Source organism: Tamandua tetradactyla, chromosome 5 (genome assembly GCF_023851605.1).
Source record: "Tamandua tetradactyla isolate mTamTet1 chromosome 5, mTamTet1.pri, whole genome shotgun sequence".
Classification (NCBI taxonomy): domain Eukaryota; kingdom Metazoa; phylum Chordata; class Mammalia; order Pilosa; family Myrmecophagidae; genus Tamandua; species Tamandua tetradactyla.
The window spans coordinates 31360526-31386611 of record NC_135331.1 but is presented as its reverse complement, the minus strand read 5'-3'; the positions used below and the strand labels follow the sequence as shown (position 1 = coordinate 31386611).

The 26086-nt window shown below is 39.2% G+C and overlaps 1 protein-coding gene across 2 annotated transcripts in view; it reads left to right on the top strand.

Annotated features, from left to right (window-relative positions):
• Positions 1-4021: 4021 nt before the first annotated feature.
• The window catches only part of DRG1 (developmentally regulated GTP binding protein 1), a 42349-nt gene continuing 20284 nt past the window's right edge, over positions 4022-26086 (top strand). Inside the window, exons 1-4 of one of the 2 annotated variants that reach the window (XM_077160507.1) lie at positions 4022-4130; positions 5199-5322; positions 9001-9176; positions 18916-18985. In XM_077160507.1, the coding sequence (XP_077016622.1) occupies positions 5199-5322; positions 9001-9176; positions 18916-18985 (370 nt within the window). In that variant the 5' untranslated portion in view covers positions 4022-4130. The other variant, XM_077160506.1, reaches the window with a different exon arrangement.

Sequence of the window (26086 nt, the reverse complement as noted above, 5' to 3'; positions counted from 1 at the left end):
ACTCAGTTTATTTTAACATTGGTTTCCCCTACTATTTATTTATTTTTAATCCATGTTTCTTTAGTAGCATTCTACAATTACATAATGGACTAAGACTTCAGAACACATTTGTTTCTCTATTAACCCCACTCTCAACACTAGATTTCTAATATAGGGTTTTAGTTGAGTTTCTCTTTAGTTCATTCCTTCCTGTTTTAGGAATGCTTACTTAAGACGAACATTACAAGTTTTTTGGACATTTTTACAACTCTCTTGAGAAGACTATAAGTCTCAGGTGGGAAAGTTAATTATCCATTAGCAAAGTCCCATTTTGTTTTTTAATCCCAAGAAATGATTGCCTAAGCAGACCATATTCACAATCTCAGGTGAGCAGGATGTACGTTGGTGTTTGAGAACAATTTTCTGTTTGGGGGACTTCCTTGACTTATGCAACAAGTGCTAGCCAAGTGGCACTTGTTGAGACTCTGCAGTTACGTTCTGTGCTTTCCCCCCCTCCTTCGTGGAATGTTTTCTTTCCTCCTTCTCCATCTTCTGAGGCCCATCTCTTCCAGAACCCTTTCCTCACCCAAACGAGATGTCAGCCCTTCTTCCTTCGAACACCACAAAGCTTCTTAATATTTCTCCTGACACCTCACTGGGCCTTGTGTTTCTGAGGTTTGTGGATTTTCATATCTTACCCCTCTCCTTTTCTTTGTCAGTGGGAAGAAAGAATGTATCTTACATATCTTTTTATCTTCAGCACCTAGCACAGAATATTTGGCACAAAGTATATACTGAAATGACCAGACTGTACTATATAGTCATACAATCATGTATGTCACTTAAATAGCAAAAGAAGCACATTTTGATTTGGTGAAGACTTTTTTTTTATGAAGACTTTTTGTATTTTCATTGTTTTGCATCTAAGACGCAAAGTGTTTATAGAGGAAGGAAGGTCTTCATCACACCCTAGGAATGCACATTCCAGAGAATCCCCTTGCTAAAAGCAAAACCTTTGTCACTCACTGATGATGTTAATAACCATCCTTCACTCAGGGCTTCACACCTTCTATTGCTACAGAATCCTTGGAATCCTTTTAGAGGCTAGGCTTAAAAAAGCGGTAACATGGATTTCCACGACTTTATTCTCGCTTTACTTCTCATTCCATCAACCACACCAAGATCTTTAGCTCTCAGTTATGAAGGTACGTACAATAAGTTATAAATGCTAATTTAGAAAGACATTTAAATACTGTGCTGGTTTGAAAGGAAGTATGCCCCCTAAGAAAAGCCATGTTTTAATATAAATCCCATTTCTTAAAGGTAGAATAATCCCTATTCAATACTGTATATTTGAAACTGTAATGAGATCATTTCCCTGGTTGATGTGATTTAGTTAAGAATGGTTGTTAAACTGGATTAGGGATGACATGTCTCCACTCATTTGAGTGGATCTTGATTAGTTTCTGAAGCCCTATAAAAGAGGAAACATTTTGGAGAATGAGAGATTCAGGGAGATTCAGAGAGAGCAAAACTACAAAGCAGAGAGTCCACCAGTCAGCGAACTTTGGAGATGAAGAAGGAAGACGCCTCCCGGGGAGCTTCATGAAATAGGAAGCCAGGAGAGAAAGCTAGCAGATGACGCCGTGTTCACCATGTGCCCTTCCAGCTGAGAGAGAAACCCTGAACTTTGTTGGCCTTCTTGAACCAAGGTATCTTTCCCTGGATCCCTTAAGTTGGACATTTCTATAGACTTGTTCTGATTGGGACATTTTCTTGGCCTTAGAACTGTAAACTAGCAACTCATTAAATTCCCCTTGTTAAAAGCCGTTCTATTTCCGGTATATTGCATTCCAGCAGCTAGCAACTAGAACAAATACTGTTCTGTTTTTTTTTAAGGTTTTTTTTTTTTGGTCTCCTTCATTTTCATTTGCTCAATAAATATGTTTCAAGAACTTGCTGTAGCTGCACCTGTGCTGGTGTTGAGATATATACCGCTCCTCCCTTGTTGGCTGACAGTTTAGTGGGGAAATCAGACAAGTAAATAAGCAGAGTGACTGGTGTTCCCATGGGGCAAGAACTTGGAATTGGGGAAGCCAGAGGCAGCCCCTCACCCAGTCTTGGAGAATCAAGGAATGTTATTCAGAGTACTCTAAGGATGAAACAACTATGAGGACGAGGATGGGGTGGTAGAAGCTCAGGCACGTAAGCAGAAAAAAAGCAGGTGCACAGAGAGAGCCTGTGCATTTACAATTATTTTGTAATGTTTGGAGTCTGAATGGTTAGAATGGTTGTCTGAGTAAGAGGTGAAATTTTTCTGTCCCTGTTTTTTTCCCCCATTTTAATTTCTTTTTAGAAACACAGTTTCAAGGAATTAGCGGTTGAGCCATATGGCAAAACAAGCCCTCTGTTAAGGTTGGTGCTGAGCAGACCCACAGACTCCTAGTTGTGGCTCCTAGGAGCCGAGCCCCACGACCTGCCTGGCTTTGACTCTCTAACCTGAATACTTTTAAAGTGGAGGAACAGCCTGATTCACTCCCAGCTGTTTCCCCAGTCCTGGCACAGGGCCTGGTGGCAGTGTGAGATCAGTTCATATTCGTTGGATGACCGGGATGTCCACCCAGGGTCCTGGTGCAGATGACTACTCCCTTCAGTGCATTATTGATAAGCTTGGTGCCCCAAGGTAGGTCCGAGTGTCTTTTGAAGATTCAGCGGTAACTTGGCTGTTGGCCTCACAGAACAGATTAGCTAAGAGAAACCTATTCACAGAGTGGTGATATCCTTGACATCGTCAGCCAATTCCTTTAAGTACTCCAAGTAAGGACTGGCCTGCTGATTTGATTTTATCTATCTTTCAAGGCTGTTCTTCGATCAGATCTTATTCCAGCTGGATTTCCTCCCCTCTGCCCTCCTCCTCCATTACTGATGGTGCGGGATCTAATTACCTCATTACTCCTTAATTTATTTATGAACGGGCTGAGGTTAAAGAAAAGAACAAAACTCCTGAGCCCTTTGGGAACCTTCTGTAAAAGCTCCCCATATCTCCCTTTGGCCTGATAAAACCTCCCTTTTCTGTCTCTGGCAAGTTGGAATCGTTCTTACTTACAAAGTTAAATAAATAAATTTCCTTCCCAGGGCTGGGTGGGGGCCAGTTGAATGGGTTAAGCCTGGCTTGCAGACTCCCGATGGATCAATCAATCCATCAACAAGAGTTCATTGATCCCACAGGAAGCAACTTTCAAAACCTGAACACAGCTCCTGGGCATCTGGCTTCCTCTTCACAACCCGTTCGGGGAAGACGAGCCTTTGAAATGTTTAATTTTATGACACAATACATGGATACATTCATTCTGTAAAAAACCTCAAAAAAACATAGAACTGTGTAAAGTAAAAGTGAAAGGCTTCCTTCCTCAGGCATCCCATTCCACTATTAAGCGGGATGGATTTTATTTCGCTCTTTAAAAAATTCACTGACATACACGTACCCATAAGCAAACGCACATCTAATTGCTTTTTATAACGTAATGGGATCACACCACAGGTGTGCACTTCTGCTACTCGTGTTTTCCTCATTTGACAATATGTCCCGGACATCTCCTCATTCTCTGCGACCTATCCATTCAATCACGCAAGTATTTATTTAACACGTATTTACTGTGGACTCACCATGTGCCACGACTGTGTTCATTAAGCAAAACAGACCCCTAAAAATAGATTTTTAAATTCGATTAAGAAAACAAGAGGGAGGGCGAGGCTCAAGAGTGGTCTCTAAGTCACCCCAGGTGCCTCCTCAGCAGTGAAAAGTGGTTCCCAGCACCAGGGGGTGTTGGCGAGACGATCGCCTGGGGGTGGAGGGCGGACCACAAGCGCGATTTTAACCCACACAGAGGGTCCGAGGGCCGCAGAGCCGAGAAACCGGCCGCAGAGCTGGACGTGGGGCGCAGGTCCGATGGGGCTGGGCCGAGCTGCGCGCGACCCTCGGCGCGCTCGGGGAGGCCAGGGCGAGGGTTGCCTCTCTGGCCCCGGCTCCCGCGGGCTCTATGACACCGCTCAGGCTCGCAGAACGGGGAGGAGTCGCCTGAGCTGGAGGAGAAGGCTCCACGCTGTGCTTCTCGCGGTGAGCCGCGCGCGTGAGCCTCTCGCGAGAATTGGTAAGTACTGCGCCTGCGTACTGTCGCGGCTCCGGGTGACTGTGGTGGCGGGTCCGCTGGCGTGTGTGGTAAGGACAGGCAGAGGGGAGGCTACTTCGCTACTTCGCTCCCACCCGCCCGTGACTCGCCACCATGAGCAGCACTTTAGCCAAGATTGCGGAGATTGAAGCTGAGGTAATGGGCGCAGCCGGCGCTTCATTCCCCGTCTTTTTCGGCGTCGTCGTTCCTGTCTTCCCCTCGGCCGCGTCTGGATCCGGCCCCCTCCTCCGACTCCCCTCAGCCCAGAGCTCTGTCCCCTGATTCCCCTCAGCCCTCAACTCACCTTTGCCCGTACCCTGACTTTCCTCAGCCACGGCCCACGTACCTCGGCTCGCCTTACCCCGGCCTTCCCTTCCCCGCCTCCACTCTGCCCGGGTCCGTGTTCTCCTTCAATTCGGGTCACATTCTGCATCCTTGCAACTTGGGCACTTAATCCGTTCCCCTTTCCAGTGTCAGTTTCCTGTCCCAAAATTGTTCCTCTCAAACTTTTCTTCCTCCTCTAATTAACGTTGAGTCCAGTCCTCTCCTCTAGCCCTGACCAAGTCACATACTTCAGGATCTTTCCTGAGCATCCCTTCCCCAGAGTATTGCTCTCAGGAATGGGGTCTGGAAGTAAATTGACCACGGTGTGATAGCAGTTGTTTCCCCTTGGATTATTGTGTGATTTTATTGCCTTAGGGCCTCAGGGCTCTTTAAAGGTAGGAAAATGATGACCCTGTATCAAATGGGGCATCTGAAATGCAACCAGTAGCAAAAGAATCAGCAGATGGGTTTTAGTCTAGTATGAGGGCGCTAATTGGAATGACCTCCTGTTTAGGCCTCCATTGTTTGCTCTGTAATGAGAGGATGATTTGGATGATGGAGATAATTAATTTCTACTGTCTTTAAGTCTGAGCAAAATGTCCTTACTGACATTGGTAGGGTCTAGAAATAAACATACTCTCAGAGCTGAGGGAGCATTTGTTCTGGATTTATTTTTTGCCCTGTGGAAACTACCTCTGATTTACAGTTATAATTTTTCCCTTACAGATGGCTCGAACTCAGAAGAACAAAGCCACAGCACACCACTTAGGATTGCTTAAAGCGCGCCTTGCTAAGCTTCGCCGAGAACTCATTACTCCAAAAGGTGGTGGTGGTGGTGGACCGGGAGAAGGTTTGTGTTTTTCTTCAACTTTTTTTTTTAATTAGAAAAAATAACATATGTACAAAAAAGCCGTAAGTTTCAAAGCATACTGCAGCAATTGGTTGTAGAACAGATTTCAGAATTTGATATGGGTTAAAATTCCACAATTTTAGGTTTTTCTTTCTAGCTTCTCTAAGGCACTGGAGACTAAATGAAATATCAATATAATGATTCAGCAGTAATATTCATTTGTTAAATCCTGTCTTCTCTAACTCACTTCCTCCTTTGATTTTTCTCACATTCTTTAGGCTATTTGGGCTGTGCCCATTCTAACTTTTTCACGTTGGAAGGCGTTGTCTATAATGTGGGATGGGGGGGATGAAATTAGTTAATGTTCTGGAGAGGCTGGCCCCTCTGGGTTTCAGGATTTATCTGGCCCAGGAACCCATCTGGTGGTTGTAGGTTTCTGGAAGGTAATCATAGTGCATGGAACCTTTGTAAAATCTCAGATAAAGCCCTAGGTGTTCTTTAGGGTTGGCAGGAATGGTTTTGGTTGAGGTTTGGCAAACTATGATAAATAGCAATATCTAGCTAAAGCTTGTGTAAGACTAGCCTCCAGAGTATCCTCTCGATTCTATTTGATCTCTCTCAGTCACTGATATCTTATTTGTTACAATTCTTTCCCCCCTTTTGGTCAGGAAGACATTGTTGATCCCATGGTTCCAGGGAGACTTTCACCCCTTGATGTCATATCCCACATAGAGGGGAAGGTAATGATATCACTTACAGAGTTGAGCTTAGAGAGAGAGAGGCCACTTCTGAACAACAAAAGAGGTCCTCTGGAAGAACTCTTAGGCATAACCATACGTAGGCTTAGCTTCTCCACTACACAAGTAGGCTTTACAGGAGCAAGCCTCAAGATCAAGGGCTTGGCCTATTGATTTGGGAGTCCCTAATGTGTGAGACAGTATCAGAGGTTTCCCGGGGGTGAAGTTTAATAGTTCTGTATTTTTTCTCTAGTTCTTTGAGGGACTTTGCCAATATATATATTTTTTTGTATGTTGCATTTTGGGTCACATTTCATTATTTTTCCATATGAGTATCCTGTTATTGCAGCACCATTTTGTTGCATTTTTGTTTACTTTTGCTTGTTTGTTTTTGGGAAGTGCACGGACCAGGAATCGAACCTGGGTCTCTCTTGTGGCAGGCGAAAATTCTGCCACTGAGCTACCCTTGCACCCCGTGCCAATCCTTTTTAATTATCTACTCAGCATACTCTGGGATTTATCTGGGCATCACATTAAGCTATATAGAATTATAAGCCCTCATTCGCACTCTGGACTCCCTGTTATTTGGGTTGTTTAAATGATCTATCCAGACAGATTGAGTTAGGTTATATGCTACAGAAAATTTAGGTTCTGGACAAAATAAACCTCTTTTCTTTTGGTCTTATCTTCAACTTTTATTTTTTGGTGTAATTTCTATCAAATTAATGCAGGCATGGTTTCAGTGACTTAAAAATGATTTAAAAATTTTTATCAAAATAGATTTGTATTTTTTAAGCTCAGATTTTTTTTTTACTTTTTATTTTGAAATAATTTCAAACTTTACAGTATAGTTGCAGAAATATTGCAGAATCCGTTCAGAGAATTCCAACAGACCCTATCTAACCCCCAGATACTCAGCTAAGCTCAGATTCTTTTTTTTTTTTTTTTAGAAAGACAGAGAAGGAAGGAAGGAAGGGAGGAAGAAAGGGAAACATCTTTAAACATTTTCTTATTTTATTATATTTTGTTTGTTTGTTTGTTTTTTACATGGGCTGGGGCCGGGAATCGAACCGGGGTCCTCCGGCATGGCAGGCAAGCACTCTTGCCCGCTGAGCCACCGCGGCCCGCCCCTAAGCTCAGATTCTTGAGTTGTGTTTTTTTTCTTTCTAATGATTTTAAAGGCAAGTGAGTATTGTCCAAATGAAGTGAATTTCTGTTAATTTATATTGTGCACTGATCCATAATTTGTTTAAATTGCTTATGTAAAAAAAATGCAACAAAATAAAAAAAAATAAGTAGAGGAATTGATGCAAAGGGAGAATGAGGGTAAGAAGAATAAGTTGAAGCTGAGAGGGGTAAGGTTAGGATCAAAAGAACTCCCTTTAGGTCAATACACTTGTTAAAGAAGGGTCATAAATTTGACTCTGAACTTGTTTGCAGCTACTGAAACAAGAAAGCTTAATCAGTTACATAATTCTCATGATTTGTAAGACAAAAAAGATACCTACATTTTATATCAAGTATTTTATACTATTTGGGCCTTAATGGGTGGAGCACATCCTCTAAAGTTCCTTCTTCACATAGCATAATACTGCAGTTTCTGCTATTCAGAAATTCCAAGCAGCAGTAGTCTGAATCTTTCTAGAGACCACCTGGGTCTTGCAAGCAAGGGACATCTCTCCTCCCGTTAATCCTCTTCAAACTGAGATTTCCAGAATGTTGAAACATTTTGCTCTCGAAGGAAGTTAGAAATCTTGCTCACTCAGTGTGTACCAAACATACTCAGATTGTGCTGTTTGACAGCAATTAAGATGTATCTTATGAAAATAAAATATTCTTCAAGTACATTAGGGATATAACAGTGTCATTTCTGTAGTCTAGGGTTTATCATAGCATTTGGGTATAAATGTACACTGAGAAACTAAGAAATTAAAGGAAGAGGGATGTAAGAATGCATTTTCCATTTTTTTTTTAACCACAGATTAATTTGTGGGGGGCATGTGTGTTTTTCTGGCATCCCTAACATTTCTCAGAGCGTTGTTGTGGGACACCAGTTAGGGATATATTGATCCAATTAATTCTCAGCATTATAGTTACTCAGGGTCCATAATGGCAAACTGAGTTGTTTAAATGCAAACCAGATTCCACATCACCTGATTCATAATTAACTGTCCTTTCGTCCACACTATATAGCCTTGCTAGTGACAGAGAAGCGTCACCATTCCTCATGTTAGAACTTTGAATCTTATGATGTTATGTCAGGTTATAGTGTTAAGCAGAACCAGAACCTGTGCATCCACTTCCTAGGAGATGACATGGGTAATTCCCTCTCCACACCCCAAGGAGAGGCTTTCGCTTTTCTGAGTTCAAATCACCCAGTATCGTTTTACATTTTCACATGTATCTAGTAGGGCATCCAAATATTTTAGCAGAACAGTCTCCCTGACTTCCAGCAGCTGCCACAGATAGAGACCCAGGCAGGACATCAATTCTGCCTGGTCCACTAGACTAGACCAGCATTGCTCAATCTGTGTTGAAGGACCAGTTTGTAGTTGCCCCTTGCTTCTGTTTTCTTTGTTTAATTTCACATCTGTTATGTCCTAATGTTTTTGTAAAGTACAATTAAAAACAATTGCTGCAAAAGTTCAACTTAAAAAAAAACCAAAGTAAGAAAAAAATTACGGGTACTGGAAAGACTTCTAATAGTTTAGAAGAGGAATAAGGTTTTTATATCAAATGCTGCATTGACTGTGGTAGATAGCTGCTTGGGGGATTTTGTGTGCTTAAGTTATGCCCTAGAGGTCCATAGTATAAGGTCAAAGATTTGATAAATAGGGCCTAGAGAGATGAGCAGCCAAATCGTGAATTACATGAGCCTCATTGTTCTCAGTGCTCCTAGGGATAACTCTGCCCTTCTTTTTGATATTTATTGATGCTTTAGGTTTTGATGTGGCCAAGACAGGTGATGCTCGAATTGGGTTTGTGGGTTTTCCATCTGTGGGAAAGTCGACACTGCTCAGTAACTTGGCAGGAGTGTACTCCGAGGTAGCAGCCTATGAATTCACAACTCTGACCACTGTGCCAGGCGTCATCAGATACAAAGGTGCCAAGATCCAGGTGAGTCAGGCCTGCGGGCCAGGGAAGGGAAGAAATCAAGAAGCCCTTATTGGGAGCCCAAGGTATGCCAGACCTTACCTTTGATCTACTAGCTCCTTACTGTTTAGTAGGGAAGATAGAGCAGTACATAAATATGATACTTCAGTGGGACTGTGCCTGTAAAAGCACAGAGAATGAAGAAACTAATTTTTCTCCAGGAAATAGGAAGGAAAAGTCTGTTGAGACCGCCAAAGAAGGCTTCATGTATAAAGTAGACTTCATGTATAAAGTAGGCCCTGAAATTTGATTAGAATTTCACTAGGCAGGAAAGGAAGAGGAAAGGGCATTTCAGGCTGCAGTAATGGTGAACAGCTTGGTATGAGCTTAGGTGGGAGACAGGCAGTGGGGTGGGTTTCTCCACTGTAAAGTTAGCTTTCTTTTTGTAGTTAATAAATATCATGGGGGATATATTTTGAGACAGTGCAAACCCTGTTTCTCCTTAAACTTTTGCCCCCTCTTTAGCTTCCATCTGTGGATGTCGTCTACGACAGTTGTTGCTGTGGTTGTTAATGATGATTCTCTATTCCTCTCTTTCCTACTACATTTATTAATTGAGCTTCTGCTATAAAGAAGATCTTCCCCTTTTCCCCCATTTATTTGTTTATTCAACAATTTATATCAGCATAGACTCATGGATATTTATTTTATTCTACACGTTATAATCCAGTACTACCATCATTTTATTACTCAAATTATCCTAGCTTTAGCCATTTAAATCTCCTTCGGGTTGGCGGTTTTGTTTTTGTTTTTGTTTTTCCATATTGGCTTTTATATTCTTTCCATAATCCCCATCTTTTTGTGAGTACTTTCTTTGTTTTGTTTTGTTTTGATTTTACTTTCTGGTGTCATAAGTTGTTTCATGCTAACCTTATATTTTCCCTTCCCCAGTCCTGGAATCAACCACTGTACTTTCTCATTTCCTCAAACAGAAACTCTGAACCCATTAAGCAGTACTCCCCAATTCCCCCTTCCTCTCCAGCTCCTGGTAACCTGTCAACCTTCTGTTGCTATGTATTTACTTATTCTAAGAATTTTATCTAAGTGAAATCATAACACTATTTTTTCTTTTGTGTTTTGCTTTTTTGACTCAACATGGTGTCTTCCAGGTTCATCCATGTTGTAGCATGTATCAGAATTTCATTTCTTTTTGGCTAAATAATATTCCATTTTATGGATATACCATATTTTGTTTATCCGTGCATCTATTGATGGGTACTTGGGTTACTTCTACCTTCTGGCTATTGTGAATAATGCTGCTCTGTACATTGGTGTACAAATATCTGTTTGAGTCTTTATTTTCAATTCCCTTGGGTGTATACCTAAGATATTCTCTGGGGTATATAACAGTCTCAGATTATATGGTAATTCTGTGCCTAACTTTTTGAGGAACCACCAAACTGTTTTCTATATTGGCTGCACCATTTTACATTCCCACCAACAATGTATAAGGTTCATGTTTCTCTGCCTCCTTGCCTACACTTACTAAAGTACTGTTCCATTACTTTTTAAAAATTAATTAATTATTTATTTTTTTGCATGAGTAGGCACCAGGGATCAAACCCAGGTCTCTGACATGGCAGGCAAGAATTCTGTCACTGAGCCACCATTGTACCGCCCTCCATTACTTTTAATAATAACCATCTTAGTGAGTATGAAGTGGTAGCTCATTATGGTTTTGATTTGCATTTTCCTAATGGCTAATAATATTGAGCATCTTTTCATGGACTTATTGGTCATTTGTATATCTTCTTTGGAGAAATGTCTATTCAAGTCCTTTGTCCAGCTTTTTTTTTCTCCATGAATATAAATGCAACAATCAACATAATACCAGAAAACCAAATCTGGCAATATATAAAAAAGATTATACATCATGCACAAGTGAGATCCACCCCATGAATGCAAAATTGATTTGCATTCAACTTTGGAAATCAATTAATTTTTTGTTAAAAATTTGCAAATCAATTAATATAATACACCTTGCCAACAGAGACATGAAAAGACACATAATCTCATTAGAAGCAGAAGAAGCGCATGGGCAAAATTCAACACCCCATTCATCATAAAAATTCTCAATGAACTTGGAATAGAAGATGTATATGTTTCCTAGAGCTGCCATTATAAATTACCACAAACTTGTTTAAAACAAGTTAAATTTATTCTCTCACAGTTCTGGCGGCTAGAAGTCCAAAATCAAGGTATCAACATCAATTCAGAAAAAGAAATAAAAAGAAAAAGCTCATATATACCACACCCCTTACCCCTCCCTCTCACCGATTGCTAGTATTTCCATCTACCCAATATATTTTAGCCTTTGTTTCCCCTATTTTTTTTCTATACCCCTTAGCACTCCTTTTCATTGATCATTCGCATTTCAGTTAACTAAATTTATTTTAACATTTGTTCCCCCTATTATTTATTTATTTTTAATCCATATGTTTTACTCATCTGTCCATACTGTAGATAAAAGTTGCATCAGACACAAGGTTTTCACAATCACACAGTCACATTATGAAAGCAATATCATTATACAATCATCTTCAAGAAACATAATTACTGGAACACAGCTCTACATTTTCAGCACATCCCTCCAGCCTCTCCAATATACCTTAACTAGAAAGGTGATATCAGTATGATGCATAAGAATAACCTCCAGGATAACCGTTTGACTCTTTTTGAAATCTCTCAGCCATTGACATTTTATTTTGTCTCATTTCTCTCTTCCCCCTTTCGGTTGAGGAGGTTTTCTCACTCCTTTGGTGCTGAATCCCAGCTCATTCTAGGATTTCTGTCCCACATTGCCAGGAAGGTTTACACCCCTGGGAGTTGTGTTCCACATAGAAAGGGGGAGGGCAGTGAGTTTGCTTGTCGTGTTGACTGAGAGAGAGAGCCCCATTTGAGCAACAAAAGACCTTCTCTTGGGGGTGACTCTTAAGCCTTATTTTAAGTAGGCTTAGCCTATCCTTTGTGGGGATAAGTTTCTAATGGACAAACCCCAAGATTGAGGGCTTGGCCTATTGCTTATCCGCACTGCTTGTGAGAATATCAGGAATTCTCCACATGGGGAAGTTGAATTTTCCCTCTTTCTTGTCGTTCCCCAAGGGGACTTTGCAAATACTTTTTTTTTTCATCACATAGTTGTATAATTCCTCATCATGATCATTTCTTAGAACATTTGCATCAATTCAGAAAAAGAAAAAGACAACAGAAAAAAAAATCATACATTCCATACCCCTTACCTCTCCCTTTCATTGAGCACTTGCATTTGAATCTACTAAACTTATTTTAACATTTGTTCCTCCTATTATTTATTTATTTTTATTTCTTATGTTCTACTCGTCTGTTGATAAGATAGATAAAAGGAGCATCAGACACAAGGTTTTCACAATCACAGTCACATATGAAAGCTATATCATTATTCAATCATCCTCAAGAAACATGGCTACTGGAACACAGCTCTGCATTTTCAGGCAGTTCCCTCCAGCCTCTCCATTACATTTTGACTAACCAGGTGATATCTATTTAATGCATAAGAATAACCTCCAGGATAACCTCTTGACTCTGTTTGGAATCTCTGAGCCATTGACACTTTATTTTGTCTCATTTCTCTCTTCCCCCTTTCGGTCGAGAGAAGGTTTCCTCACTCCCTTTATGCTGAGTCCCAGCTCATTCTAGGATTTCTGTCCCACATTGCCAGGAAGGTCCACACCCCTGGGAGTCAAGTCCCACACAGACAGGGGGAGGGCAGTGAGTTTGCTTGTTGTGTTAGCTGGAGAGAGAGGCCACATCTGAGCAACAGAAGATGTTCTCTTGGGGTGACTCTCAGGCCTAATATTAAGTAGACTTAGCCTATCCTTTGTGGGGATAAGTTTCTAATGGACAAACCCCAAGATTGAGGGCTTGGCCTATTGCTTTATCCCCACTGCTTGTGAGAATATCAGGAATTCTCCACATGGGGAAGTTGAATTTTCCCTCTTTCTCGTCATTTCCCAAGGGGACTTTGCAAATACTTTTTTATTCACTGTTCAAAGCACTCTGGGAATTTATCAGGGCATCACTCTGGACAAACCTACAAAATCTCATTCCTTATTCAAGGTTCCAGGTACTTATGAACACCCTATTTTTAACACCTTGTAGTAGTGATGTGCATTTGTTCTAATTCATGTGAGAACTCTCTTATATTTATGTAATTAATTACCATCATTGTTCACTCTGGGTTTCACTAAATTAAACAGTCCTAGTTTTTTACCCTCGTGCTTTCCTTTTGGTACATACACGACCCTAGCCTTTCTCTTTCAACCATATTCACACTCTGCTTTAATTACATTTGTAGTATTGTCCTAACATCACATAGTATGGTGCTATTCATTTCTGAACCCTTACAATGAAATTTATTAAAAATTCTGTACTCATTGATTGCCTAATCTCTGCCCACTTTCTATCTCCTGACAACCTGTGCTCTTGAATTTAATTCTCAGGGTTTGCTCATTATAGTTAGTTTTAATGAGATTGTACAGTATATATCTTTTTGTTTCTGGCTTATTTTGCTCAGCATAATTCCTCAAGGTTTGTTCACCTTGTTACATACCTCACCACTTCATTCCTTTCTACAGCTGCATGATATCCCATCGTCTGTTTATAGCACAATTTGCCCTTCCAGTCTCAGTTGATAGACCCTTCTGCTGCTTCCATCCATTGACAATTGTGAATAATGCCACTATAAACATAGATGTGCAAATATTTATTCATGTCCCTCCTTTCAGTTCTTCCGAGTATATACCTAGTAACGGGATTGTGGAATCTTATAACAGTCCTATACTTAGCTTCCTGCAGGACCACCACATTGCCCTCCAGTGAGGCTGCACAGTTCTACTTTCCTACCAGTAATGGACAGATAAACCTCCTTCTCCACAACTTCTCCAGCACTTGTAGTTTTGTATATATTTTTAAGCAGTTTTATTCATACACCATACACTCAATGTCTCCTGGTATAATCACATAGTTGTGGATTCACCACCGCAATCTATATGAGAAAGTTTCCATTTCCTCCAAAATGAAAGAAGAAAAAAAAAATGAAACATCCCTTGCCCCTCCCTTATATCCATCCCCCTCTTATTGACATTTAGCTTTGGTATATTGCCTTTATTACAATTAATGAAAGGATATTACAGTATTACTTTTACTATAGTACCTAATTTGCATTTACCTTGTAATAGTGACATACATTAGTTCTCATTTGTGTAAAAAATTTTTTCTATTTGTGCAGTTATCCACCATCATTGTCCGTTTAGGTTTCACTAATATACCCCAGTTTTTATCCTTTAGATTTCCTTCTAGTGCCATGCATTCCCCTGGCCGCCTTCTTTCAACCATATTCACACTCTGCTTTGTTCATTATACTTAAAATATTGTGCTACCATCACACAGTATTGTGCTCTAAATTTCTGAACCTTTACAATCTATTTTGTTAAACATCTGTACTCTCTTAAGCATCAAATGCCCAGTCTCTACCCTCTTTCTCCCTCCTGACAAACTTTGTTTTCAAATTTAAACCTCAGTTTGCTCATTATTTTAATTATTCATATTAGTGAAACCATTCAGTATTTGGCCATTTGTTTCTGGCTGATTTCACTCAGCATGATGTCCTCAGGGTTTTTCCATGTTGTTCTATGCATCATGACTTTATTCCATCTTACAGCTGCATAATATTCCATCGTATGCATATACCACAGTTTATCCACTCCTCAGTTGATGGACATTTGAACTATTTCCATCTATTGACAATTGTAAATAATGCCATTAGAAACATCATTGTGAAATGTCTGGTCGTTTCCCTACTTTCAGTTCTTCTGAGTATATCTCTGGTATTTGGATTGCTGGATCATATGGCAGTTCTATACTTTTAACTTCCTGAGGAACTGCCACACTGCCTTCTAGAGTGGTTACACCATTCAACATACCCACACACAGGAATAAGTGTACCTGTTTCTCCACATCCTCTCCAGCACTTGTAGTTTTGGGGTTTTTGTTTTTTAAACAATGGCCATTCTATTAGGCATGAGATGGTATCTCACGTGTTTTTTGCTTGTTTGTTTTTTGCTTGTTTGTTTTTTGCATGGGCGGGCACCAGGAATTGAACCTGGGTCTCCCGCATGACAGGTGAGAACTCTGCCTGCGAGCCACCGTGGCCTGCCCCTCGCATGGTTTTAATTTACATTTCTCTAATAGCTAGTGAAGTTGAGCATCTTTTCATATGCTTTTTTTTTTTTTTTGCATAGGCAGGCACCGGAAATCGAACCTGGGTCTCTGGCATGGCAGGCAAGAATGCTGCCTGCTGAATCACCATGGCCCACCCTTTTCATATACTTTTTTTTTTTTCACATGGGCAGGCACTGGGGATCGAACCCGGGTCCTCTGGCATGGCAGGCGAGCATTCTTGCCTGCTGAGCCACTGTGGCCCTCATATGCTTTTGAGCCATTTGTTTTTCTTCTTTAGATAAGTGTCTATCCATGTCTTTTGTCCATTTTTTAAATTGGGTTATGTGTCTTTTTGTTGTTGAGTTGTAGACCTCTTTGACTCTTGAGGGATGACTTATACTTTGTAATTTTGCTGAGATGAATTCAAATCACATGTGCTGTGGGTTGGTATTGATGTTCTTTCTCATTCGGTACACAGTAGCTTCTGTGAAGTTTTACTTTACTGCATTTTTTTGGCAATTGTGTCATTCTCAGTTGGGGGATACACATTGGTATCACTGGTGGAGGCTTTTGAAGTACAGATTGATATATGAACCCTGTATTTTGGCCTTTCCCAATCAGAATCCACAGGGTTGGAGAACAAGTATTTTTAAAGGTTTGCTAGGTGTTTCTGATATGCTGTCCTGGTCAAGAATGGCTATAAAAGAATTTATGAACTGGAGGATTTTCAGAGGCCTCAGTATCATATGTGAATGTCATACCTAGATGTTATCTACCATAAGTAATTTGTGTGAAGGTTCAACTCTTTGAAAATTAGGGGAACATTGAAAGATATTAAGTAGAATAATGGATTTGGCAAAACCAAACAAGAAAAAAACCTTGGGGTGTAATCTTAGCTTTAGCTTTGATTTTCTAGGGCTCTGACTTTGATTTTCTAGGATTGTGACAGAGTCATTTTAACTTCTATGAACCTCGGCTAATATTCTTTGTTGTATTTTTTTTTTATTAATCAAAAAAAAGAAAAGAAATTAACACAACATTTAGAAATCATTCCATTCTACACATGCACTCAGTAATTCTTAGTATCATCACATAGATGTATGATCATCATTTCTTAGTCGGCTAATATTCTTATTTCACAGGGTTGTTAGGCATTTCTTTTTTTTTCAAATACACAAATATTTTATGTTTTTTGAAGATACATTTGAAATATACTGGAAAAAATAGGAAAATGAACATCCAAAAATGTCCCTCCAGATTTAACACATTTGCTTCATCTGTATTTTCTGTGTTTGCTGAATCATTTGAAAGTAAGTTGCAGACATCATGGCAGTTATACCTCAGAATGCATTGCCTAAAAATAAGGCTATTTTTCCACAGTACATTACTATGATTAACCAAATCAGTGCCAGTTCCCTAATATCATCTAATAATCAGTACATATTCAATCCCCATTTGTTCCAAAAATGTCTTTTATAGTTGTGTGTTTAAACTGGGAGCTGACCAAAGACCACACATTGCATTTGATTGTCGGGTCTCTAAGGTCTTTTTAGTCTAGATCAAGCCCCTCAATCTTGTCTTAGTTTTTCCCTCATGACATTGACTTTGTTGAAGAGACCCGATCTTTTATCTTAAGAAATGTTCCACATTCTGTATTTGTCTAGCTGATTGTTTCCTTGTAGTATCACTTAATTTGTCTATCTGTTCTCTGTATCTTCACTAAACCGGACTTGAGCTAAAGGCTTGGCTAGAGCAGATTCATCCTCACTGGCAAGAGCAGTGAAGCTGTGGGTGGGCCACGGTGGCTTAGCAGGCAGAGTTCTTGCCTGCCATGCCAGAGACCCGGGTTCAGTTCCTGGTGCCTGCCCATGAGAAAAAAAAGAGAAGCTGTATGCTTCCTATGACATCCATCGGGAGGCCTGGAACACAGCATTCTAACTATGAGTGATGCTGAACTTGACTCCTGGGTAAGAGGGCAACAGCCAGATCTTGCCAATATATAATTACGTGTTTCCCTTTGCAAGTAGACTGCAGGGTGATACCCTGACATTGTGCAAAAATCCAGTTCCCCATCACCTTTTTTTTTTTTTTAAACTTTTCTTATTGTATAGTATAACATATATACAAAGCAAAGAAATAAAAAAGAATAGTTTTGAAAGCACTCTTCAACAAGTGGTTACAGGACAGATCCCAGAGTTTGTCATGGGCTACCATACGATCCTCTCATATTTTTCCTTCTAGCTGCTCCAGAATATAGGAGGCTAGAGGGCTTAAATGCTTTTTTATCATCACAATTGACCTCTTTTTCCTTCTTTTTTGGTGAACAATAGCATATATACAAAAAGCTATAAATTTCCAAAAACAGCACCACAATTAGTTGTAGAACATATTTCAGACTTTGACATGGATTATAATTTCACAATTTTAGGTTCTTCTAGCTGCTCTGAAATACTGGAGACTAAAAGAGATAGCAGTTTAATGATTCAGCATTCATATTCATTTGTTAAGTCCTATCTTCTATGTATAATTCCACCATCACCTTTGATCTTTCCGTACTTCTCATTGGGATTGTTTGGGCTATGGCAATTCTAAATTTTTTATATTGGAAGGGTCTGTCACTAATAAGGGGTAGTGAGATGAAACTATCTGATGTTCTGGAGAGGCTGGGCTGGGTTTCAGGATTTATGTGGACCAGGGACCCATCTGGAGGTTGTCAGGTTTCTGGCAAGTTACTCTAGTGCCTGGAACCCTTGTGGAATCTTATAAATTGCCCTAGGTGTTCTTTAGGATTGGTTGGAATGGTCCTGGTTGGGGGTTGGCAGGTTATGATAAGTAGCAAGGTCTACCTGAAGCTTGCGTGTTTGAACTCTCTCTGCCACTGATGCTTTATTAATTTCACTTCGTTTCCCCCATTTGGTCAGGATGGAATTGTTGATCCCATGGTGCCCATTCTGGATTCATCCCTGGGCGTCCTCTCCCTTGTTGCTAGGGAGACTTTCACTGAATGTTATGTCCCACATAGCGGGGAGGGCAATGATTTCACTTGCAGAGTTGGGCTTAGAGAGACTGAGGCCATACCTGAGCAACTACAGAGGTCCTCCAGAAGTAACTCTTAGGCATGCCTATAGGTAGTCTAAGATTTTATGTTACCTACGTGAGCGTCACAAGGGTAAGCCTCATGATCGAGGGCATAACCTATTGATTTGGGTGTCCCTAAAGTTTGACACAGTCTCAGGAGATTCCCTGATGGTAAGGTTTAATAGTTCCATTGTCTTTCTCACCTTCCTCAGGAGACTTTGTGTTAGGCATTTTTACAGTATATAAAAGCTCTTTAGCTGACGTTTATTAGATGCTTAGTAAGACAATATTCACATACTTTCTGATAAGATTGGATTTTAAGCTTCTGAATTTTGAACACTTAAAGAGAAATAAATCATTCTGTATGATCTGTTCAGATTTATAACAGTTTTTCCTTTTTCTCCTTCCCCCTGTGTTACTCTTCCAGCTTTTGGATCTTCCAGGTATCATTGAGGGTGCCAAAGATGGGAAAGGTAGAGGCCGTCAAGTCATTGCAGGTGAGTAGTTCAGGACTACCATCCTGAGAAACCATCCCCTTACTTGGATTATTAGGAGGGTTATTAGTGCTTGAAGAGTATAGTGAAGGACATAATTTTACCAACTTCTCACTAGAGGAGAATGTCAGTACTTGAAGAGTCCTTAGAGAGTAATAGTCCAGATCCCATTTAAAGAGAAACACTAAGGACAGGAGAAATGAAGTGCTGTGGTCCACTGTCATATTATTCTTTTTTTTTTTTTTTCAGCTTTTTAAAAGGAATTTATTAAGCTTCAAGTTTATAGTTCTAAGGCCATGAAAATGTCCAAATTAAGGCAAGGCTATGAAAATGTCCAAATTAAATCACTAACAAGAGGTTACCTTCACTCAAGAAAGGCTGATGAAGTTGGGGTTTCTTTCTCAATTGGAAAGGCACATGGCAAACATAGTGATGTCTGCTAGTTTTCTCTCTAGGCTTCTTGTTTCATGAAGCTCCTGTGGGGGCATTTTCTATCTTTATCTCCAAAGGTCTCGGACTGCAAAGGCCCTCTTGACTCTGTAGATTTTTCCAAAAATGGTTCCCCCTTAAAGGGTTCCCATAAGTAACCCCATCTTGAGCAGGCGGAGACACATCTCAGTGGAAATCATCTAATCAAAAATTACCACCCATAAATGGGTAGGTCATATCTTCATGGAAACAATCAAAATGCTTTCACCCAGCAATATTGAATGAGAATTAAAGGACATGGCTTTTCTGGGGTCCACACCAGATTCAGACTAGAACAATCACTTACTTATTTTTAAAAAGAGGTATAGTGCTTTAAAAAATGCAATAGAGGACATAAAAAAATGCTAAAATATATTTTATTAGCCCAAAAGAAGGCAAGAAAAGAGTAATGGGGAAAAACAAGAAAAATAGAAAAAAAAATAGCACGTTTTTAAATTTAAATCCAATCAGTTAAATAATTACATTAACTATAAATGGATTAAACAGTCAATTAAAAGGCAGAGGTTTTCATAACAGATAAACAAGATCTGAAAGTGTTGTGTTGTGGTAAAATTAAAAACAAAAGTGGGATGATATGTCAACAGAAATTAACTTTTTATTCCTTTGATCTACATCACATCATACTATTCTTGGCAAATTCAGGGCTCAGGTCTTCTAAGTCCAAGCCCATGCCTTTTGTTCTTTTTTTTGTGGGGGGTGTGGGGTAGGCGGGATGTAACCCAGGTCTCCCACATAGCACGTGAGAATTCTACCACTGAATCTTTTCTTTTTTATTTTCAAAGAAAGAAAGAATTTATTACTAGGTGCGTAAAAGGAGAGCAGATGGCCTAGCACCCCAAAATCTGTCTCTCTGAATTACAGTAATTCAGGTAGTTTTATTAAAGAAAAGATGGGCAGGGTTTAGGATAATGAGCACAGTGGCCCCACATGATGTAATTAGAAGTGATTTGATTATTGAGCATGTGCAGATTGATTACATTTAATCACAGAATGTATGAAAGAAAATGGTGGAATGAGGTATAGGTGACTTGTAGGTTGAAGTCTAAGCTTCTGTGCGTATCAGGTGGGCCCACTTTGGTTAGGTCATTAAGATAACTAGATTTCAGGTGAGTTCTGAGCTGACCTAAGACCCTTCATTAATAAACATTTGGGGCTGTCTAGCGATTACACAACTCTAAAGTTGAAAAACTGGATACAAATGAAGGTTAGGCACAGGGTTTTTTTTTTTTAATTTTTTATTAATTAAAAAAAATTACAAGAAATACAAACATTCCCAATACATGTTCATTCCGTTCTACACATACACTCAGCAATCCACAATATCATCACATAGTTGCATATTCATCATGATCATTTCCCAGAACATTTGTATCAATTCAGAAAAAGAAATAAAAAGACAACAGAAAAATAAAACGAAAACAGAAAAAAAAAATTTTACATACCATACCCCTTACACCTCCCTTTCATTGATCACTAGCATTTCAAACTAAATTTATTTTAACATTTGTTCCCCCTATTATTTATTTTTGTTCCATATGTTCTACTCTTCTGTTGATATAGTAGATAAAAGTAGCATCAGACGCAAGGTTTTCACATTCACAAGAGTTTCATTGTGAAAGCTGTATCATTGTTCAGTCATCATCAAGAAACATGGCTACTGGAACACAGCTCTACATTTTCAGGCAGTTCCCTCCAGCCTCTCCATTACATCTTCAATAACAAGGTGATATCTACTTAATGCGCAAGAATAACTTCCAGGATAACTTCTCAACTCTGTTTGAAATCTCTTAGCCATTGACACTTAGTCTCATTTCACTCTTCCCCCTTTGGTCGAGAAGGTTCTCTCAATCCCTTGATGTTAATTCTCAGCTCATCCTAGGGTTTTTCTCAGTCCCTTGATGCTGAGTCTCAGCTCATTCCAGGATCTCTGTCCCACGTTGCCAGGAAGGTCCACACCCCTGGAGTCATGTCCCACGCAGAGAGGGGAAGGGTGGTGAGACTGCTAATCATGTTGGCTGCAGAGAGGCCACATCTGAGCAACAAAAGAGGCTCTCTTGGGGGTGACTCTTAGGCCTAAATTTTAAGTAGACTTGACCTATCCTTTGTGGGGTTAAGTTTCATATGAACAAATCCCAAGACTGGGGGCTCTGTCTATAGCTTTGGTTGTCCACACTGCTTGTGAGAATATCAAGAATTCAACTTGGGGTAGTTGAATTGCTCCCCACTCTCACCATTCCCCGAAGGGGGCTTTGCAAATACTTTTCCACTCACTCATCAAATCACTCTGGGATTCATCGGGACATCACTGTGGACAAACCAACAAAATCTCATGTCCTTCCTGAGATTCCAAATACTTAAGACGTTCAATCAAACTATCTACAAAAGTTATATTAGGAAATGCTCTAGTCAAAATATAAATTTTGTAACAAACATTTTTTTGCTTTAGTCTCATACATAAGGTGACATTTTAAAATATTAATTACCATCTATTTTCAGCACCCTGCAATAATGACATTCCTTTGTTCTTCCTCATGCAAAAACATTTTTAAAATTTGTACATGGTACCTTTCACTATTATTATATACTCTAGGCATTCCTAGATTATACCATCTCAATCTTTAACATCTATCTTTCTTTCTGATTTCATTTATGTCCCCAGCCCTCCTCCCTCTATCATTCTCACATGCAGCTTCATTCGGTGTTTTAACATAATTATATTACAGTTGGGTAGTATTGTGCTGTCCATTTCTGAGCTTTTGTATCCAGTGCTGTTGCACAGTCTGTATCCCTTCAGCTCCAATTACCCAATATCTTACCCTATTTCTATCTCCTGGTGGTCTCTGTTACCAAGGAAATATTCCAAGTTTATTCACTAATGTCAGTTAATATCCGTGAGACCACAACAGTATTTGTCCTTTAGTTTTTGGCTAGTCTCACTCAGCATAATGTTCTCAAGGTCCATCCATGTTGTTACATACTTCATAAGTTTATTCTGTCTTAAAGCTGCATAATATTCCATCGTATGTATATACCACAGTTTGTTTAGCCATTCTTCTGTTGATGGACATTTTGGCTGTTTCCATCTCTTTGCAATTGTAAATAATGCTGCTATAAACATTGGTGTGCAAGTGTCCGTTTGTGTCTTTGCCCTTAGGTCGTCTGAGTAGATACCTAGCAGTGGTATTTCTGGGTCATATGGCAATTCTATATTCAGCTTTTTGAGGATCCGCCAAACTGCCTTCCACAGCGGTTGCACCATTTGACATTCCCACCAACAGTGAATAAGTGTGCCTCTTTCTTCACATCCTCTCCAGTACTTCTCATTTTCTGTTTTGTTCATAATGGCCATTCTGGTTGGTGTGAGATGATATCTCATTGTGGGTTTGATTTGCATTTCTCTAATGGCCAGGGACGTTGAGCGTCTCTTCATGTGCCTTTTGGCCATTTGTATTTCCTCTTCTGAGAGATGTCTGTTCAAGTCTTTTTCCCATTTTGTAATTGGATTGGCTGTCTTTTTGTTGTTGAGTTGAACAATCTCTTTATAAATTCTGGATACTAGACCTTTATCTGATATGTCATTTCCAAATATTGTCTCCCATTGTGTAGGCTGTCTTTTTACTTTCTTGAAGTTCTTTGATGCACAAAAGTGTTTAATTTTGAGGAGTTCCCATTTCTTTCTTTCTTCAGTGCTCTTGCTTTAGGTGTAAGGTCTATAAAACCGCCTCCAGTTATAAGATTTATAAGATATCTCCCTACATTTTCCTTTGTTTTATGGTCTTAGACCTAATGTTTAGATCTTTGATCCATTTTGAGTTAACTTTTGTATCGGGTGTGAGATACGGATTCTCTTTCATTCTTTTGCATATGGATATCCAGTTCTCTAGGCACCATTTATTGAAGAGACTCTTCTGTCCTAGGTGAGTTGGCTTGACTGCCTTATCAAAGATAAAATGTCCATAGAAGAGAGGGTCTATATCTGAGCACTCTATTAGATTCCATTGGTCAATATGTCTATCTTTATGCCAGTACCATGCTGTTTTGACCACTGTGGCTTCATAATATGCCTTTAAGTCAGGCAGTGTCAGACCTCCAGCTTCGTTTTTTTTCCCTTAAGATAGTTTTAACAATTCGGGCACCCTGCCCTTCCAGATAAATTTGCTTATTGGTTTTTCTATTTCTGAAAAGTAAGTTGTTGGGATTTTGATTGGTATTGCGTTGAATCTGTAAATCAATTTAGGTAGAATTGACATCTTAACTATATTTAGTCTTCCAATCCATGAACATGGTATGCCTTTCCATCTATTTAGGTCTTCTGTGATTTCTTTTAACAGTTTCTTGTGGTTTTCTTTGTATAGGTCTTTTGTCTCTTTAGTTAAATTTATTCCTAAGTATTTTATTCTTTTAGTTGCAGTTGTAAATGGAATTCGTTTTTTGATTTCCCCCTCAGATTGTTCATTACTAGTATATAGAAACACTACAGATTTTTGAATGTTGATCTTGTAACCTGCCACTTTGCTGTACTCGTTTATTAGCTCTAGTAGTTTTCTGTGGATTTTTCAGGGTTTTCGACATATAGTATCATATCATCTGCAAACAGTTAGAGTTTTACTTCTTCCTTTCCAATTTTGATGCCTTTTTCTTTTTCTTGTCTAATTGCTCTGGCTAGAACTTCCAACACAATGTTGAATAACAGTGGTGATAGTGGACATCCTTGTCTTGTTCCTGATCTTAGGGGGAAAGTTTTCAGTTTTTCCCCATTGAGGATGATATTAGCTGTGGGTTTTTCATATATTCCCTTTATCATTTTAAGGAAGTTCCCTTGTATTCCTATCCTTTGAAGTGTTTTCAATAAGAAGGGATGTTGAATCTTGTCAAATGCCTTCTCTGCATCAAAAAATCATGTGATTTTTCTGCTTTGATTTGTTGATATGGTGTATTACATTAATTGATTTTCTTATGTTGAACCATGCTTGCATACCTGGGATGAATCCTACTTGGTCATGATGTATAATTCTTTTAATGTGTTGATGGATTCGATTTGCTAGAATTTTATTGAGGATTTTTGCATCTATATTCATTAGAGAGATTGGTCTGTAGTTTTCTTTTTTTGTAATATCTTTGCCTGGTTTTGGTATGAGGGTGATGTTGGCTTCATAGAATGAATTAGGTAGCTTATCCTCCACTTCAATTTCTTTGAAGAATTTGAGCAGGGTTGGTACTAATTCTTTCTGGAATGTTTGATAGAATTCACATGTGAAGCCGTCTGGTCTTCGACTTTTCTTTTTGGGAAGCTTTCTAATGACTGATTCAATTTCTTTACTTGTGATTGGTTTGTTGAGGTCATCTATGTCTTCTTGAGTCAAAGTTGGTTGTTCATGTCTTTCCAGGAACCCGTCCATTTCCTCTAAATTGTTGTATTTATTAGCGTAAAGTTGTTCATAGTATCCTGTTATTACCTCCTTTATTTCTGTGAGGTCAGTAGTTATGTCTCCTCTTCCATTTCTGATCTTATTTATTTGCATCCTCTCTCTTCTTCTTTTTGTCAGTCTTGCTAAGGGCCCATCAATCTTATTGATTTTCTCATAGAACCAACTTCTGGTCTTACTGATTTTCTCTGTTGTTTTCATGTTCTGAATTTCATTTATTTCTGTTCTAATCTTTGTTATTTCTTTCCTTTTGCTTGCTTTGGGGTTAGTTTGCTGTTCTTCAGTTCTTCCAGGAAGACAGTTAATTCCTGTATTTTTGCCCTTTCTTCTTTTTTGATATAGGCATTTAGGGCAATAAATTTCCCTCTTAGCACTGCCTTTGCTGCATCCCATGAGTTTTGATATGTTGTGTTTTCATTTTCATTTGCCTCGAGATATTTACTGATTTCTCTTGTAATTTCTTCCTTGACCCACTGGTTGTTTAAGAGTGTGTTGTGAGCCTCCACATATTTGTGAATTTTCTGCTGCTCTGCCTATTAATGATTTCCAACTTCATTCCTTTATGATCTGAGAAAGTGTTGTGTATGATTTCAATCTTTTTAAATTTATTAAGACTTGCTTTGTGACCCAGCATATGGTATATCTTTGAGAATGATCCATGAGCACTTGAGAAAAAGGTGTATCCTGCTGTTGTGGGGTGTAATGTCCTATAAATGTCTGTTAAGTCTAGCTCATTTATTGTAATATTCAAATTCTCTGTTTCTTTATTGATCCTCTGTCTAGATGTTCTGTCCATTGATGAGAGTATGGAATTGAAGTCTCCAGCTATTATGGTAGATGTGTCTATTTCCCTTTTCAGTGTTTGCAGTGGTTGCCTCATGTATTTTGGGGCATCCTGGTTCAGTGCATAAATATTTATGATTGTTATGTCTTCTTGTTCAATTGTTCCTTTTATTAGTAGATAGTATCATTCTTTGTCTCTTTTAACTGTTTTACCTTTGAAGTCTAATTTGTTGGATATTAGTATAGCCACTCCTGCTCTTTTCTGGTTGTTATTTGCGTGGAATATTTTTTCCCAACCTTTCACTTTCAACCTGTGTTTGTCTTTGGGTCTAAGATGTGTTTCCTGTAGACAGTATATGGAAGGATCCTGTTTTTTAATCCATTCTGCCTGTCTGTGTCTTTTGAT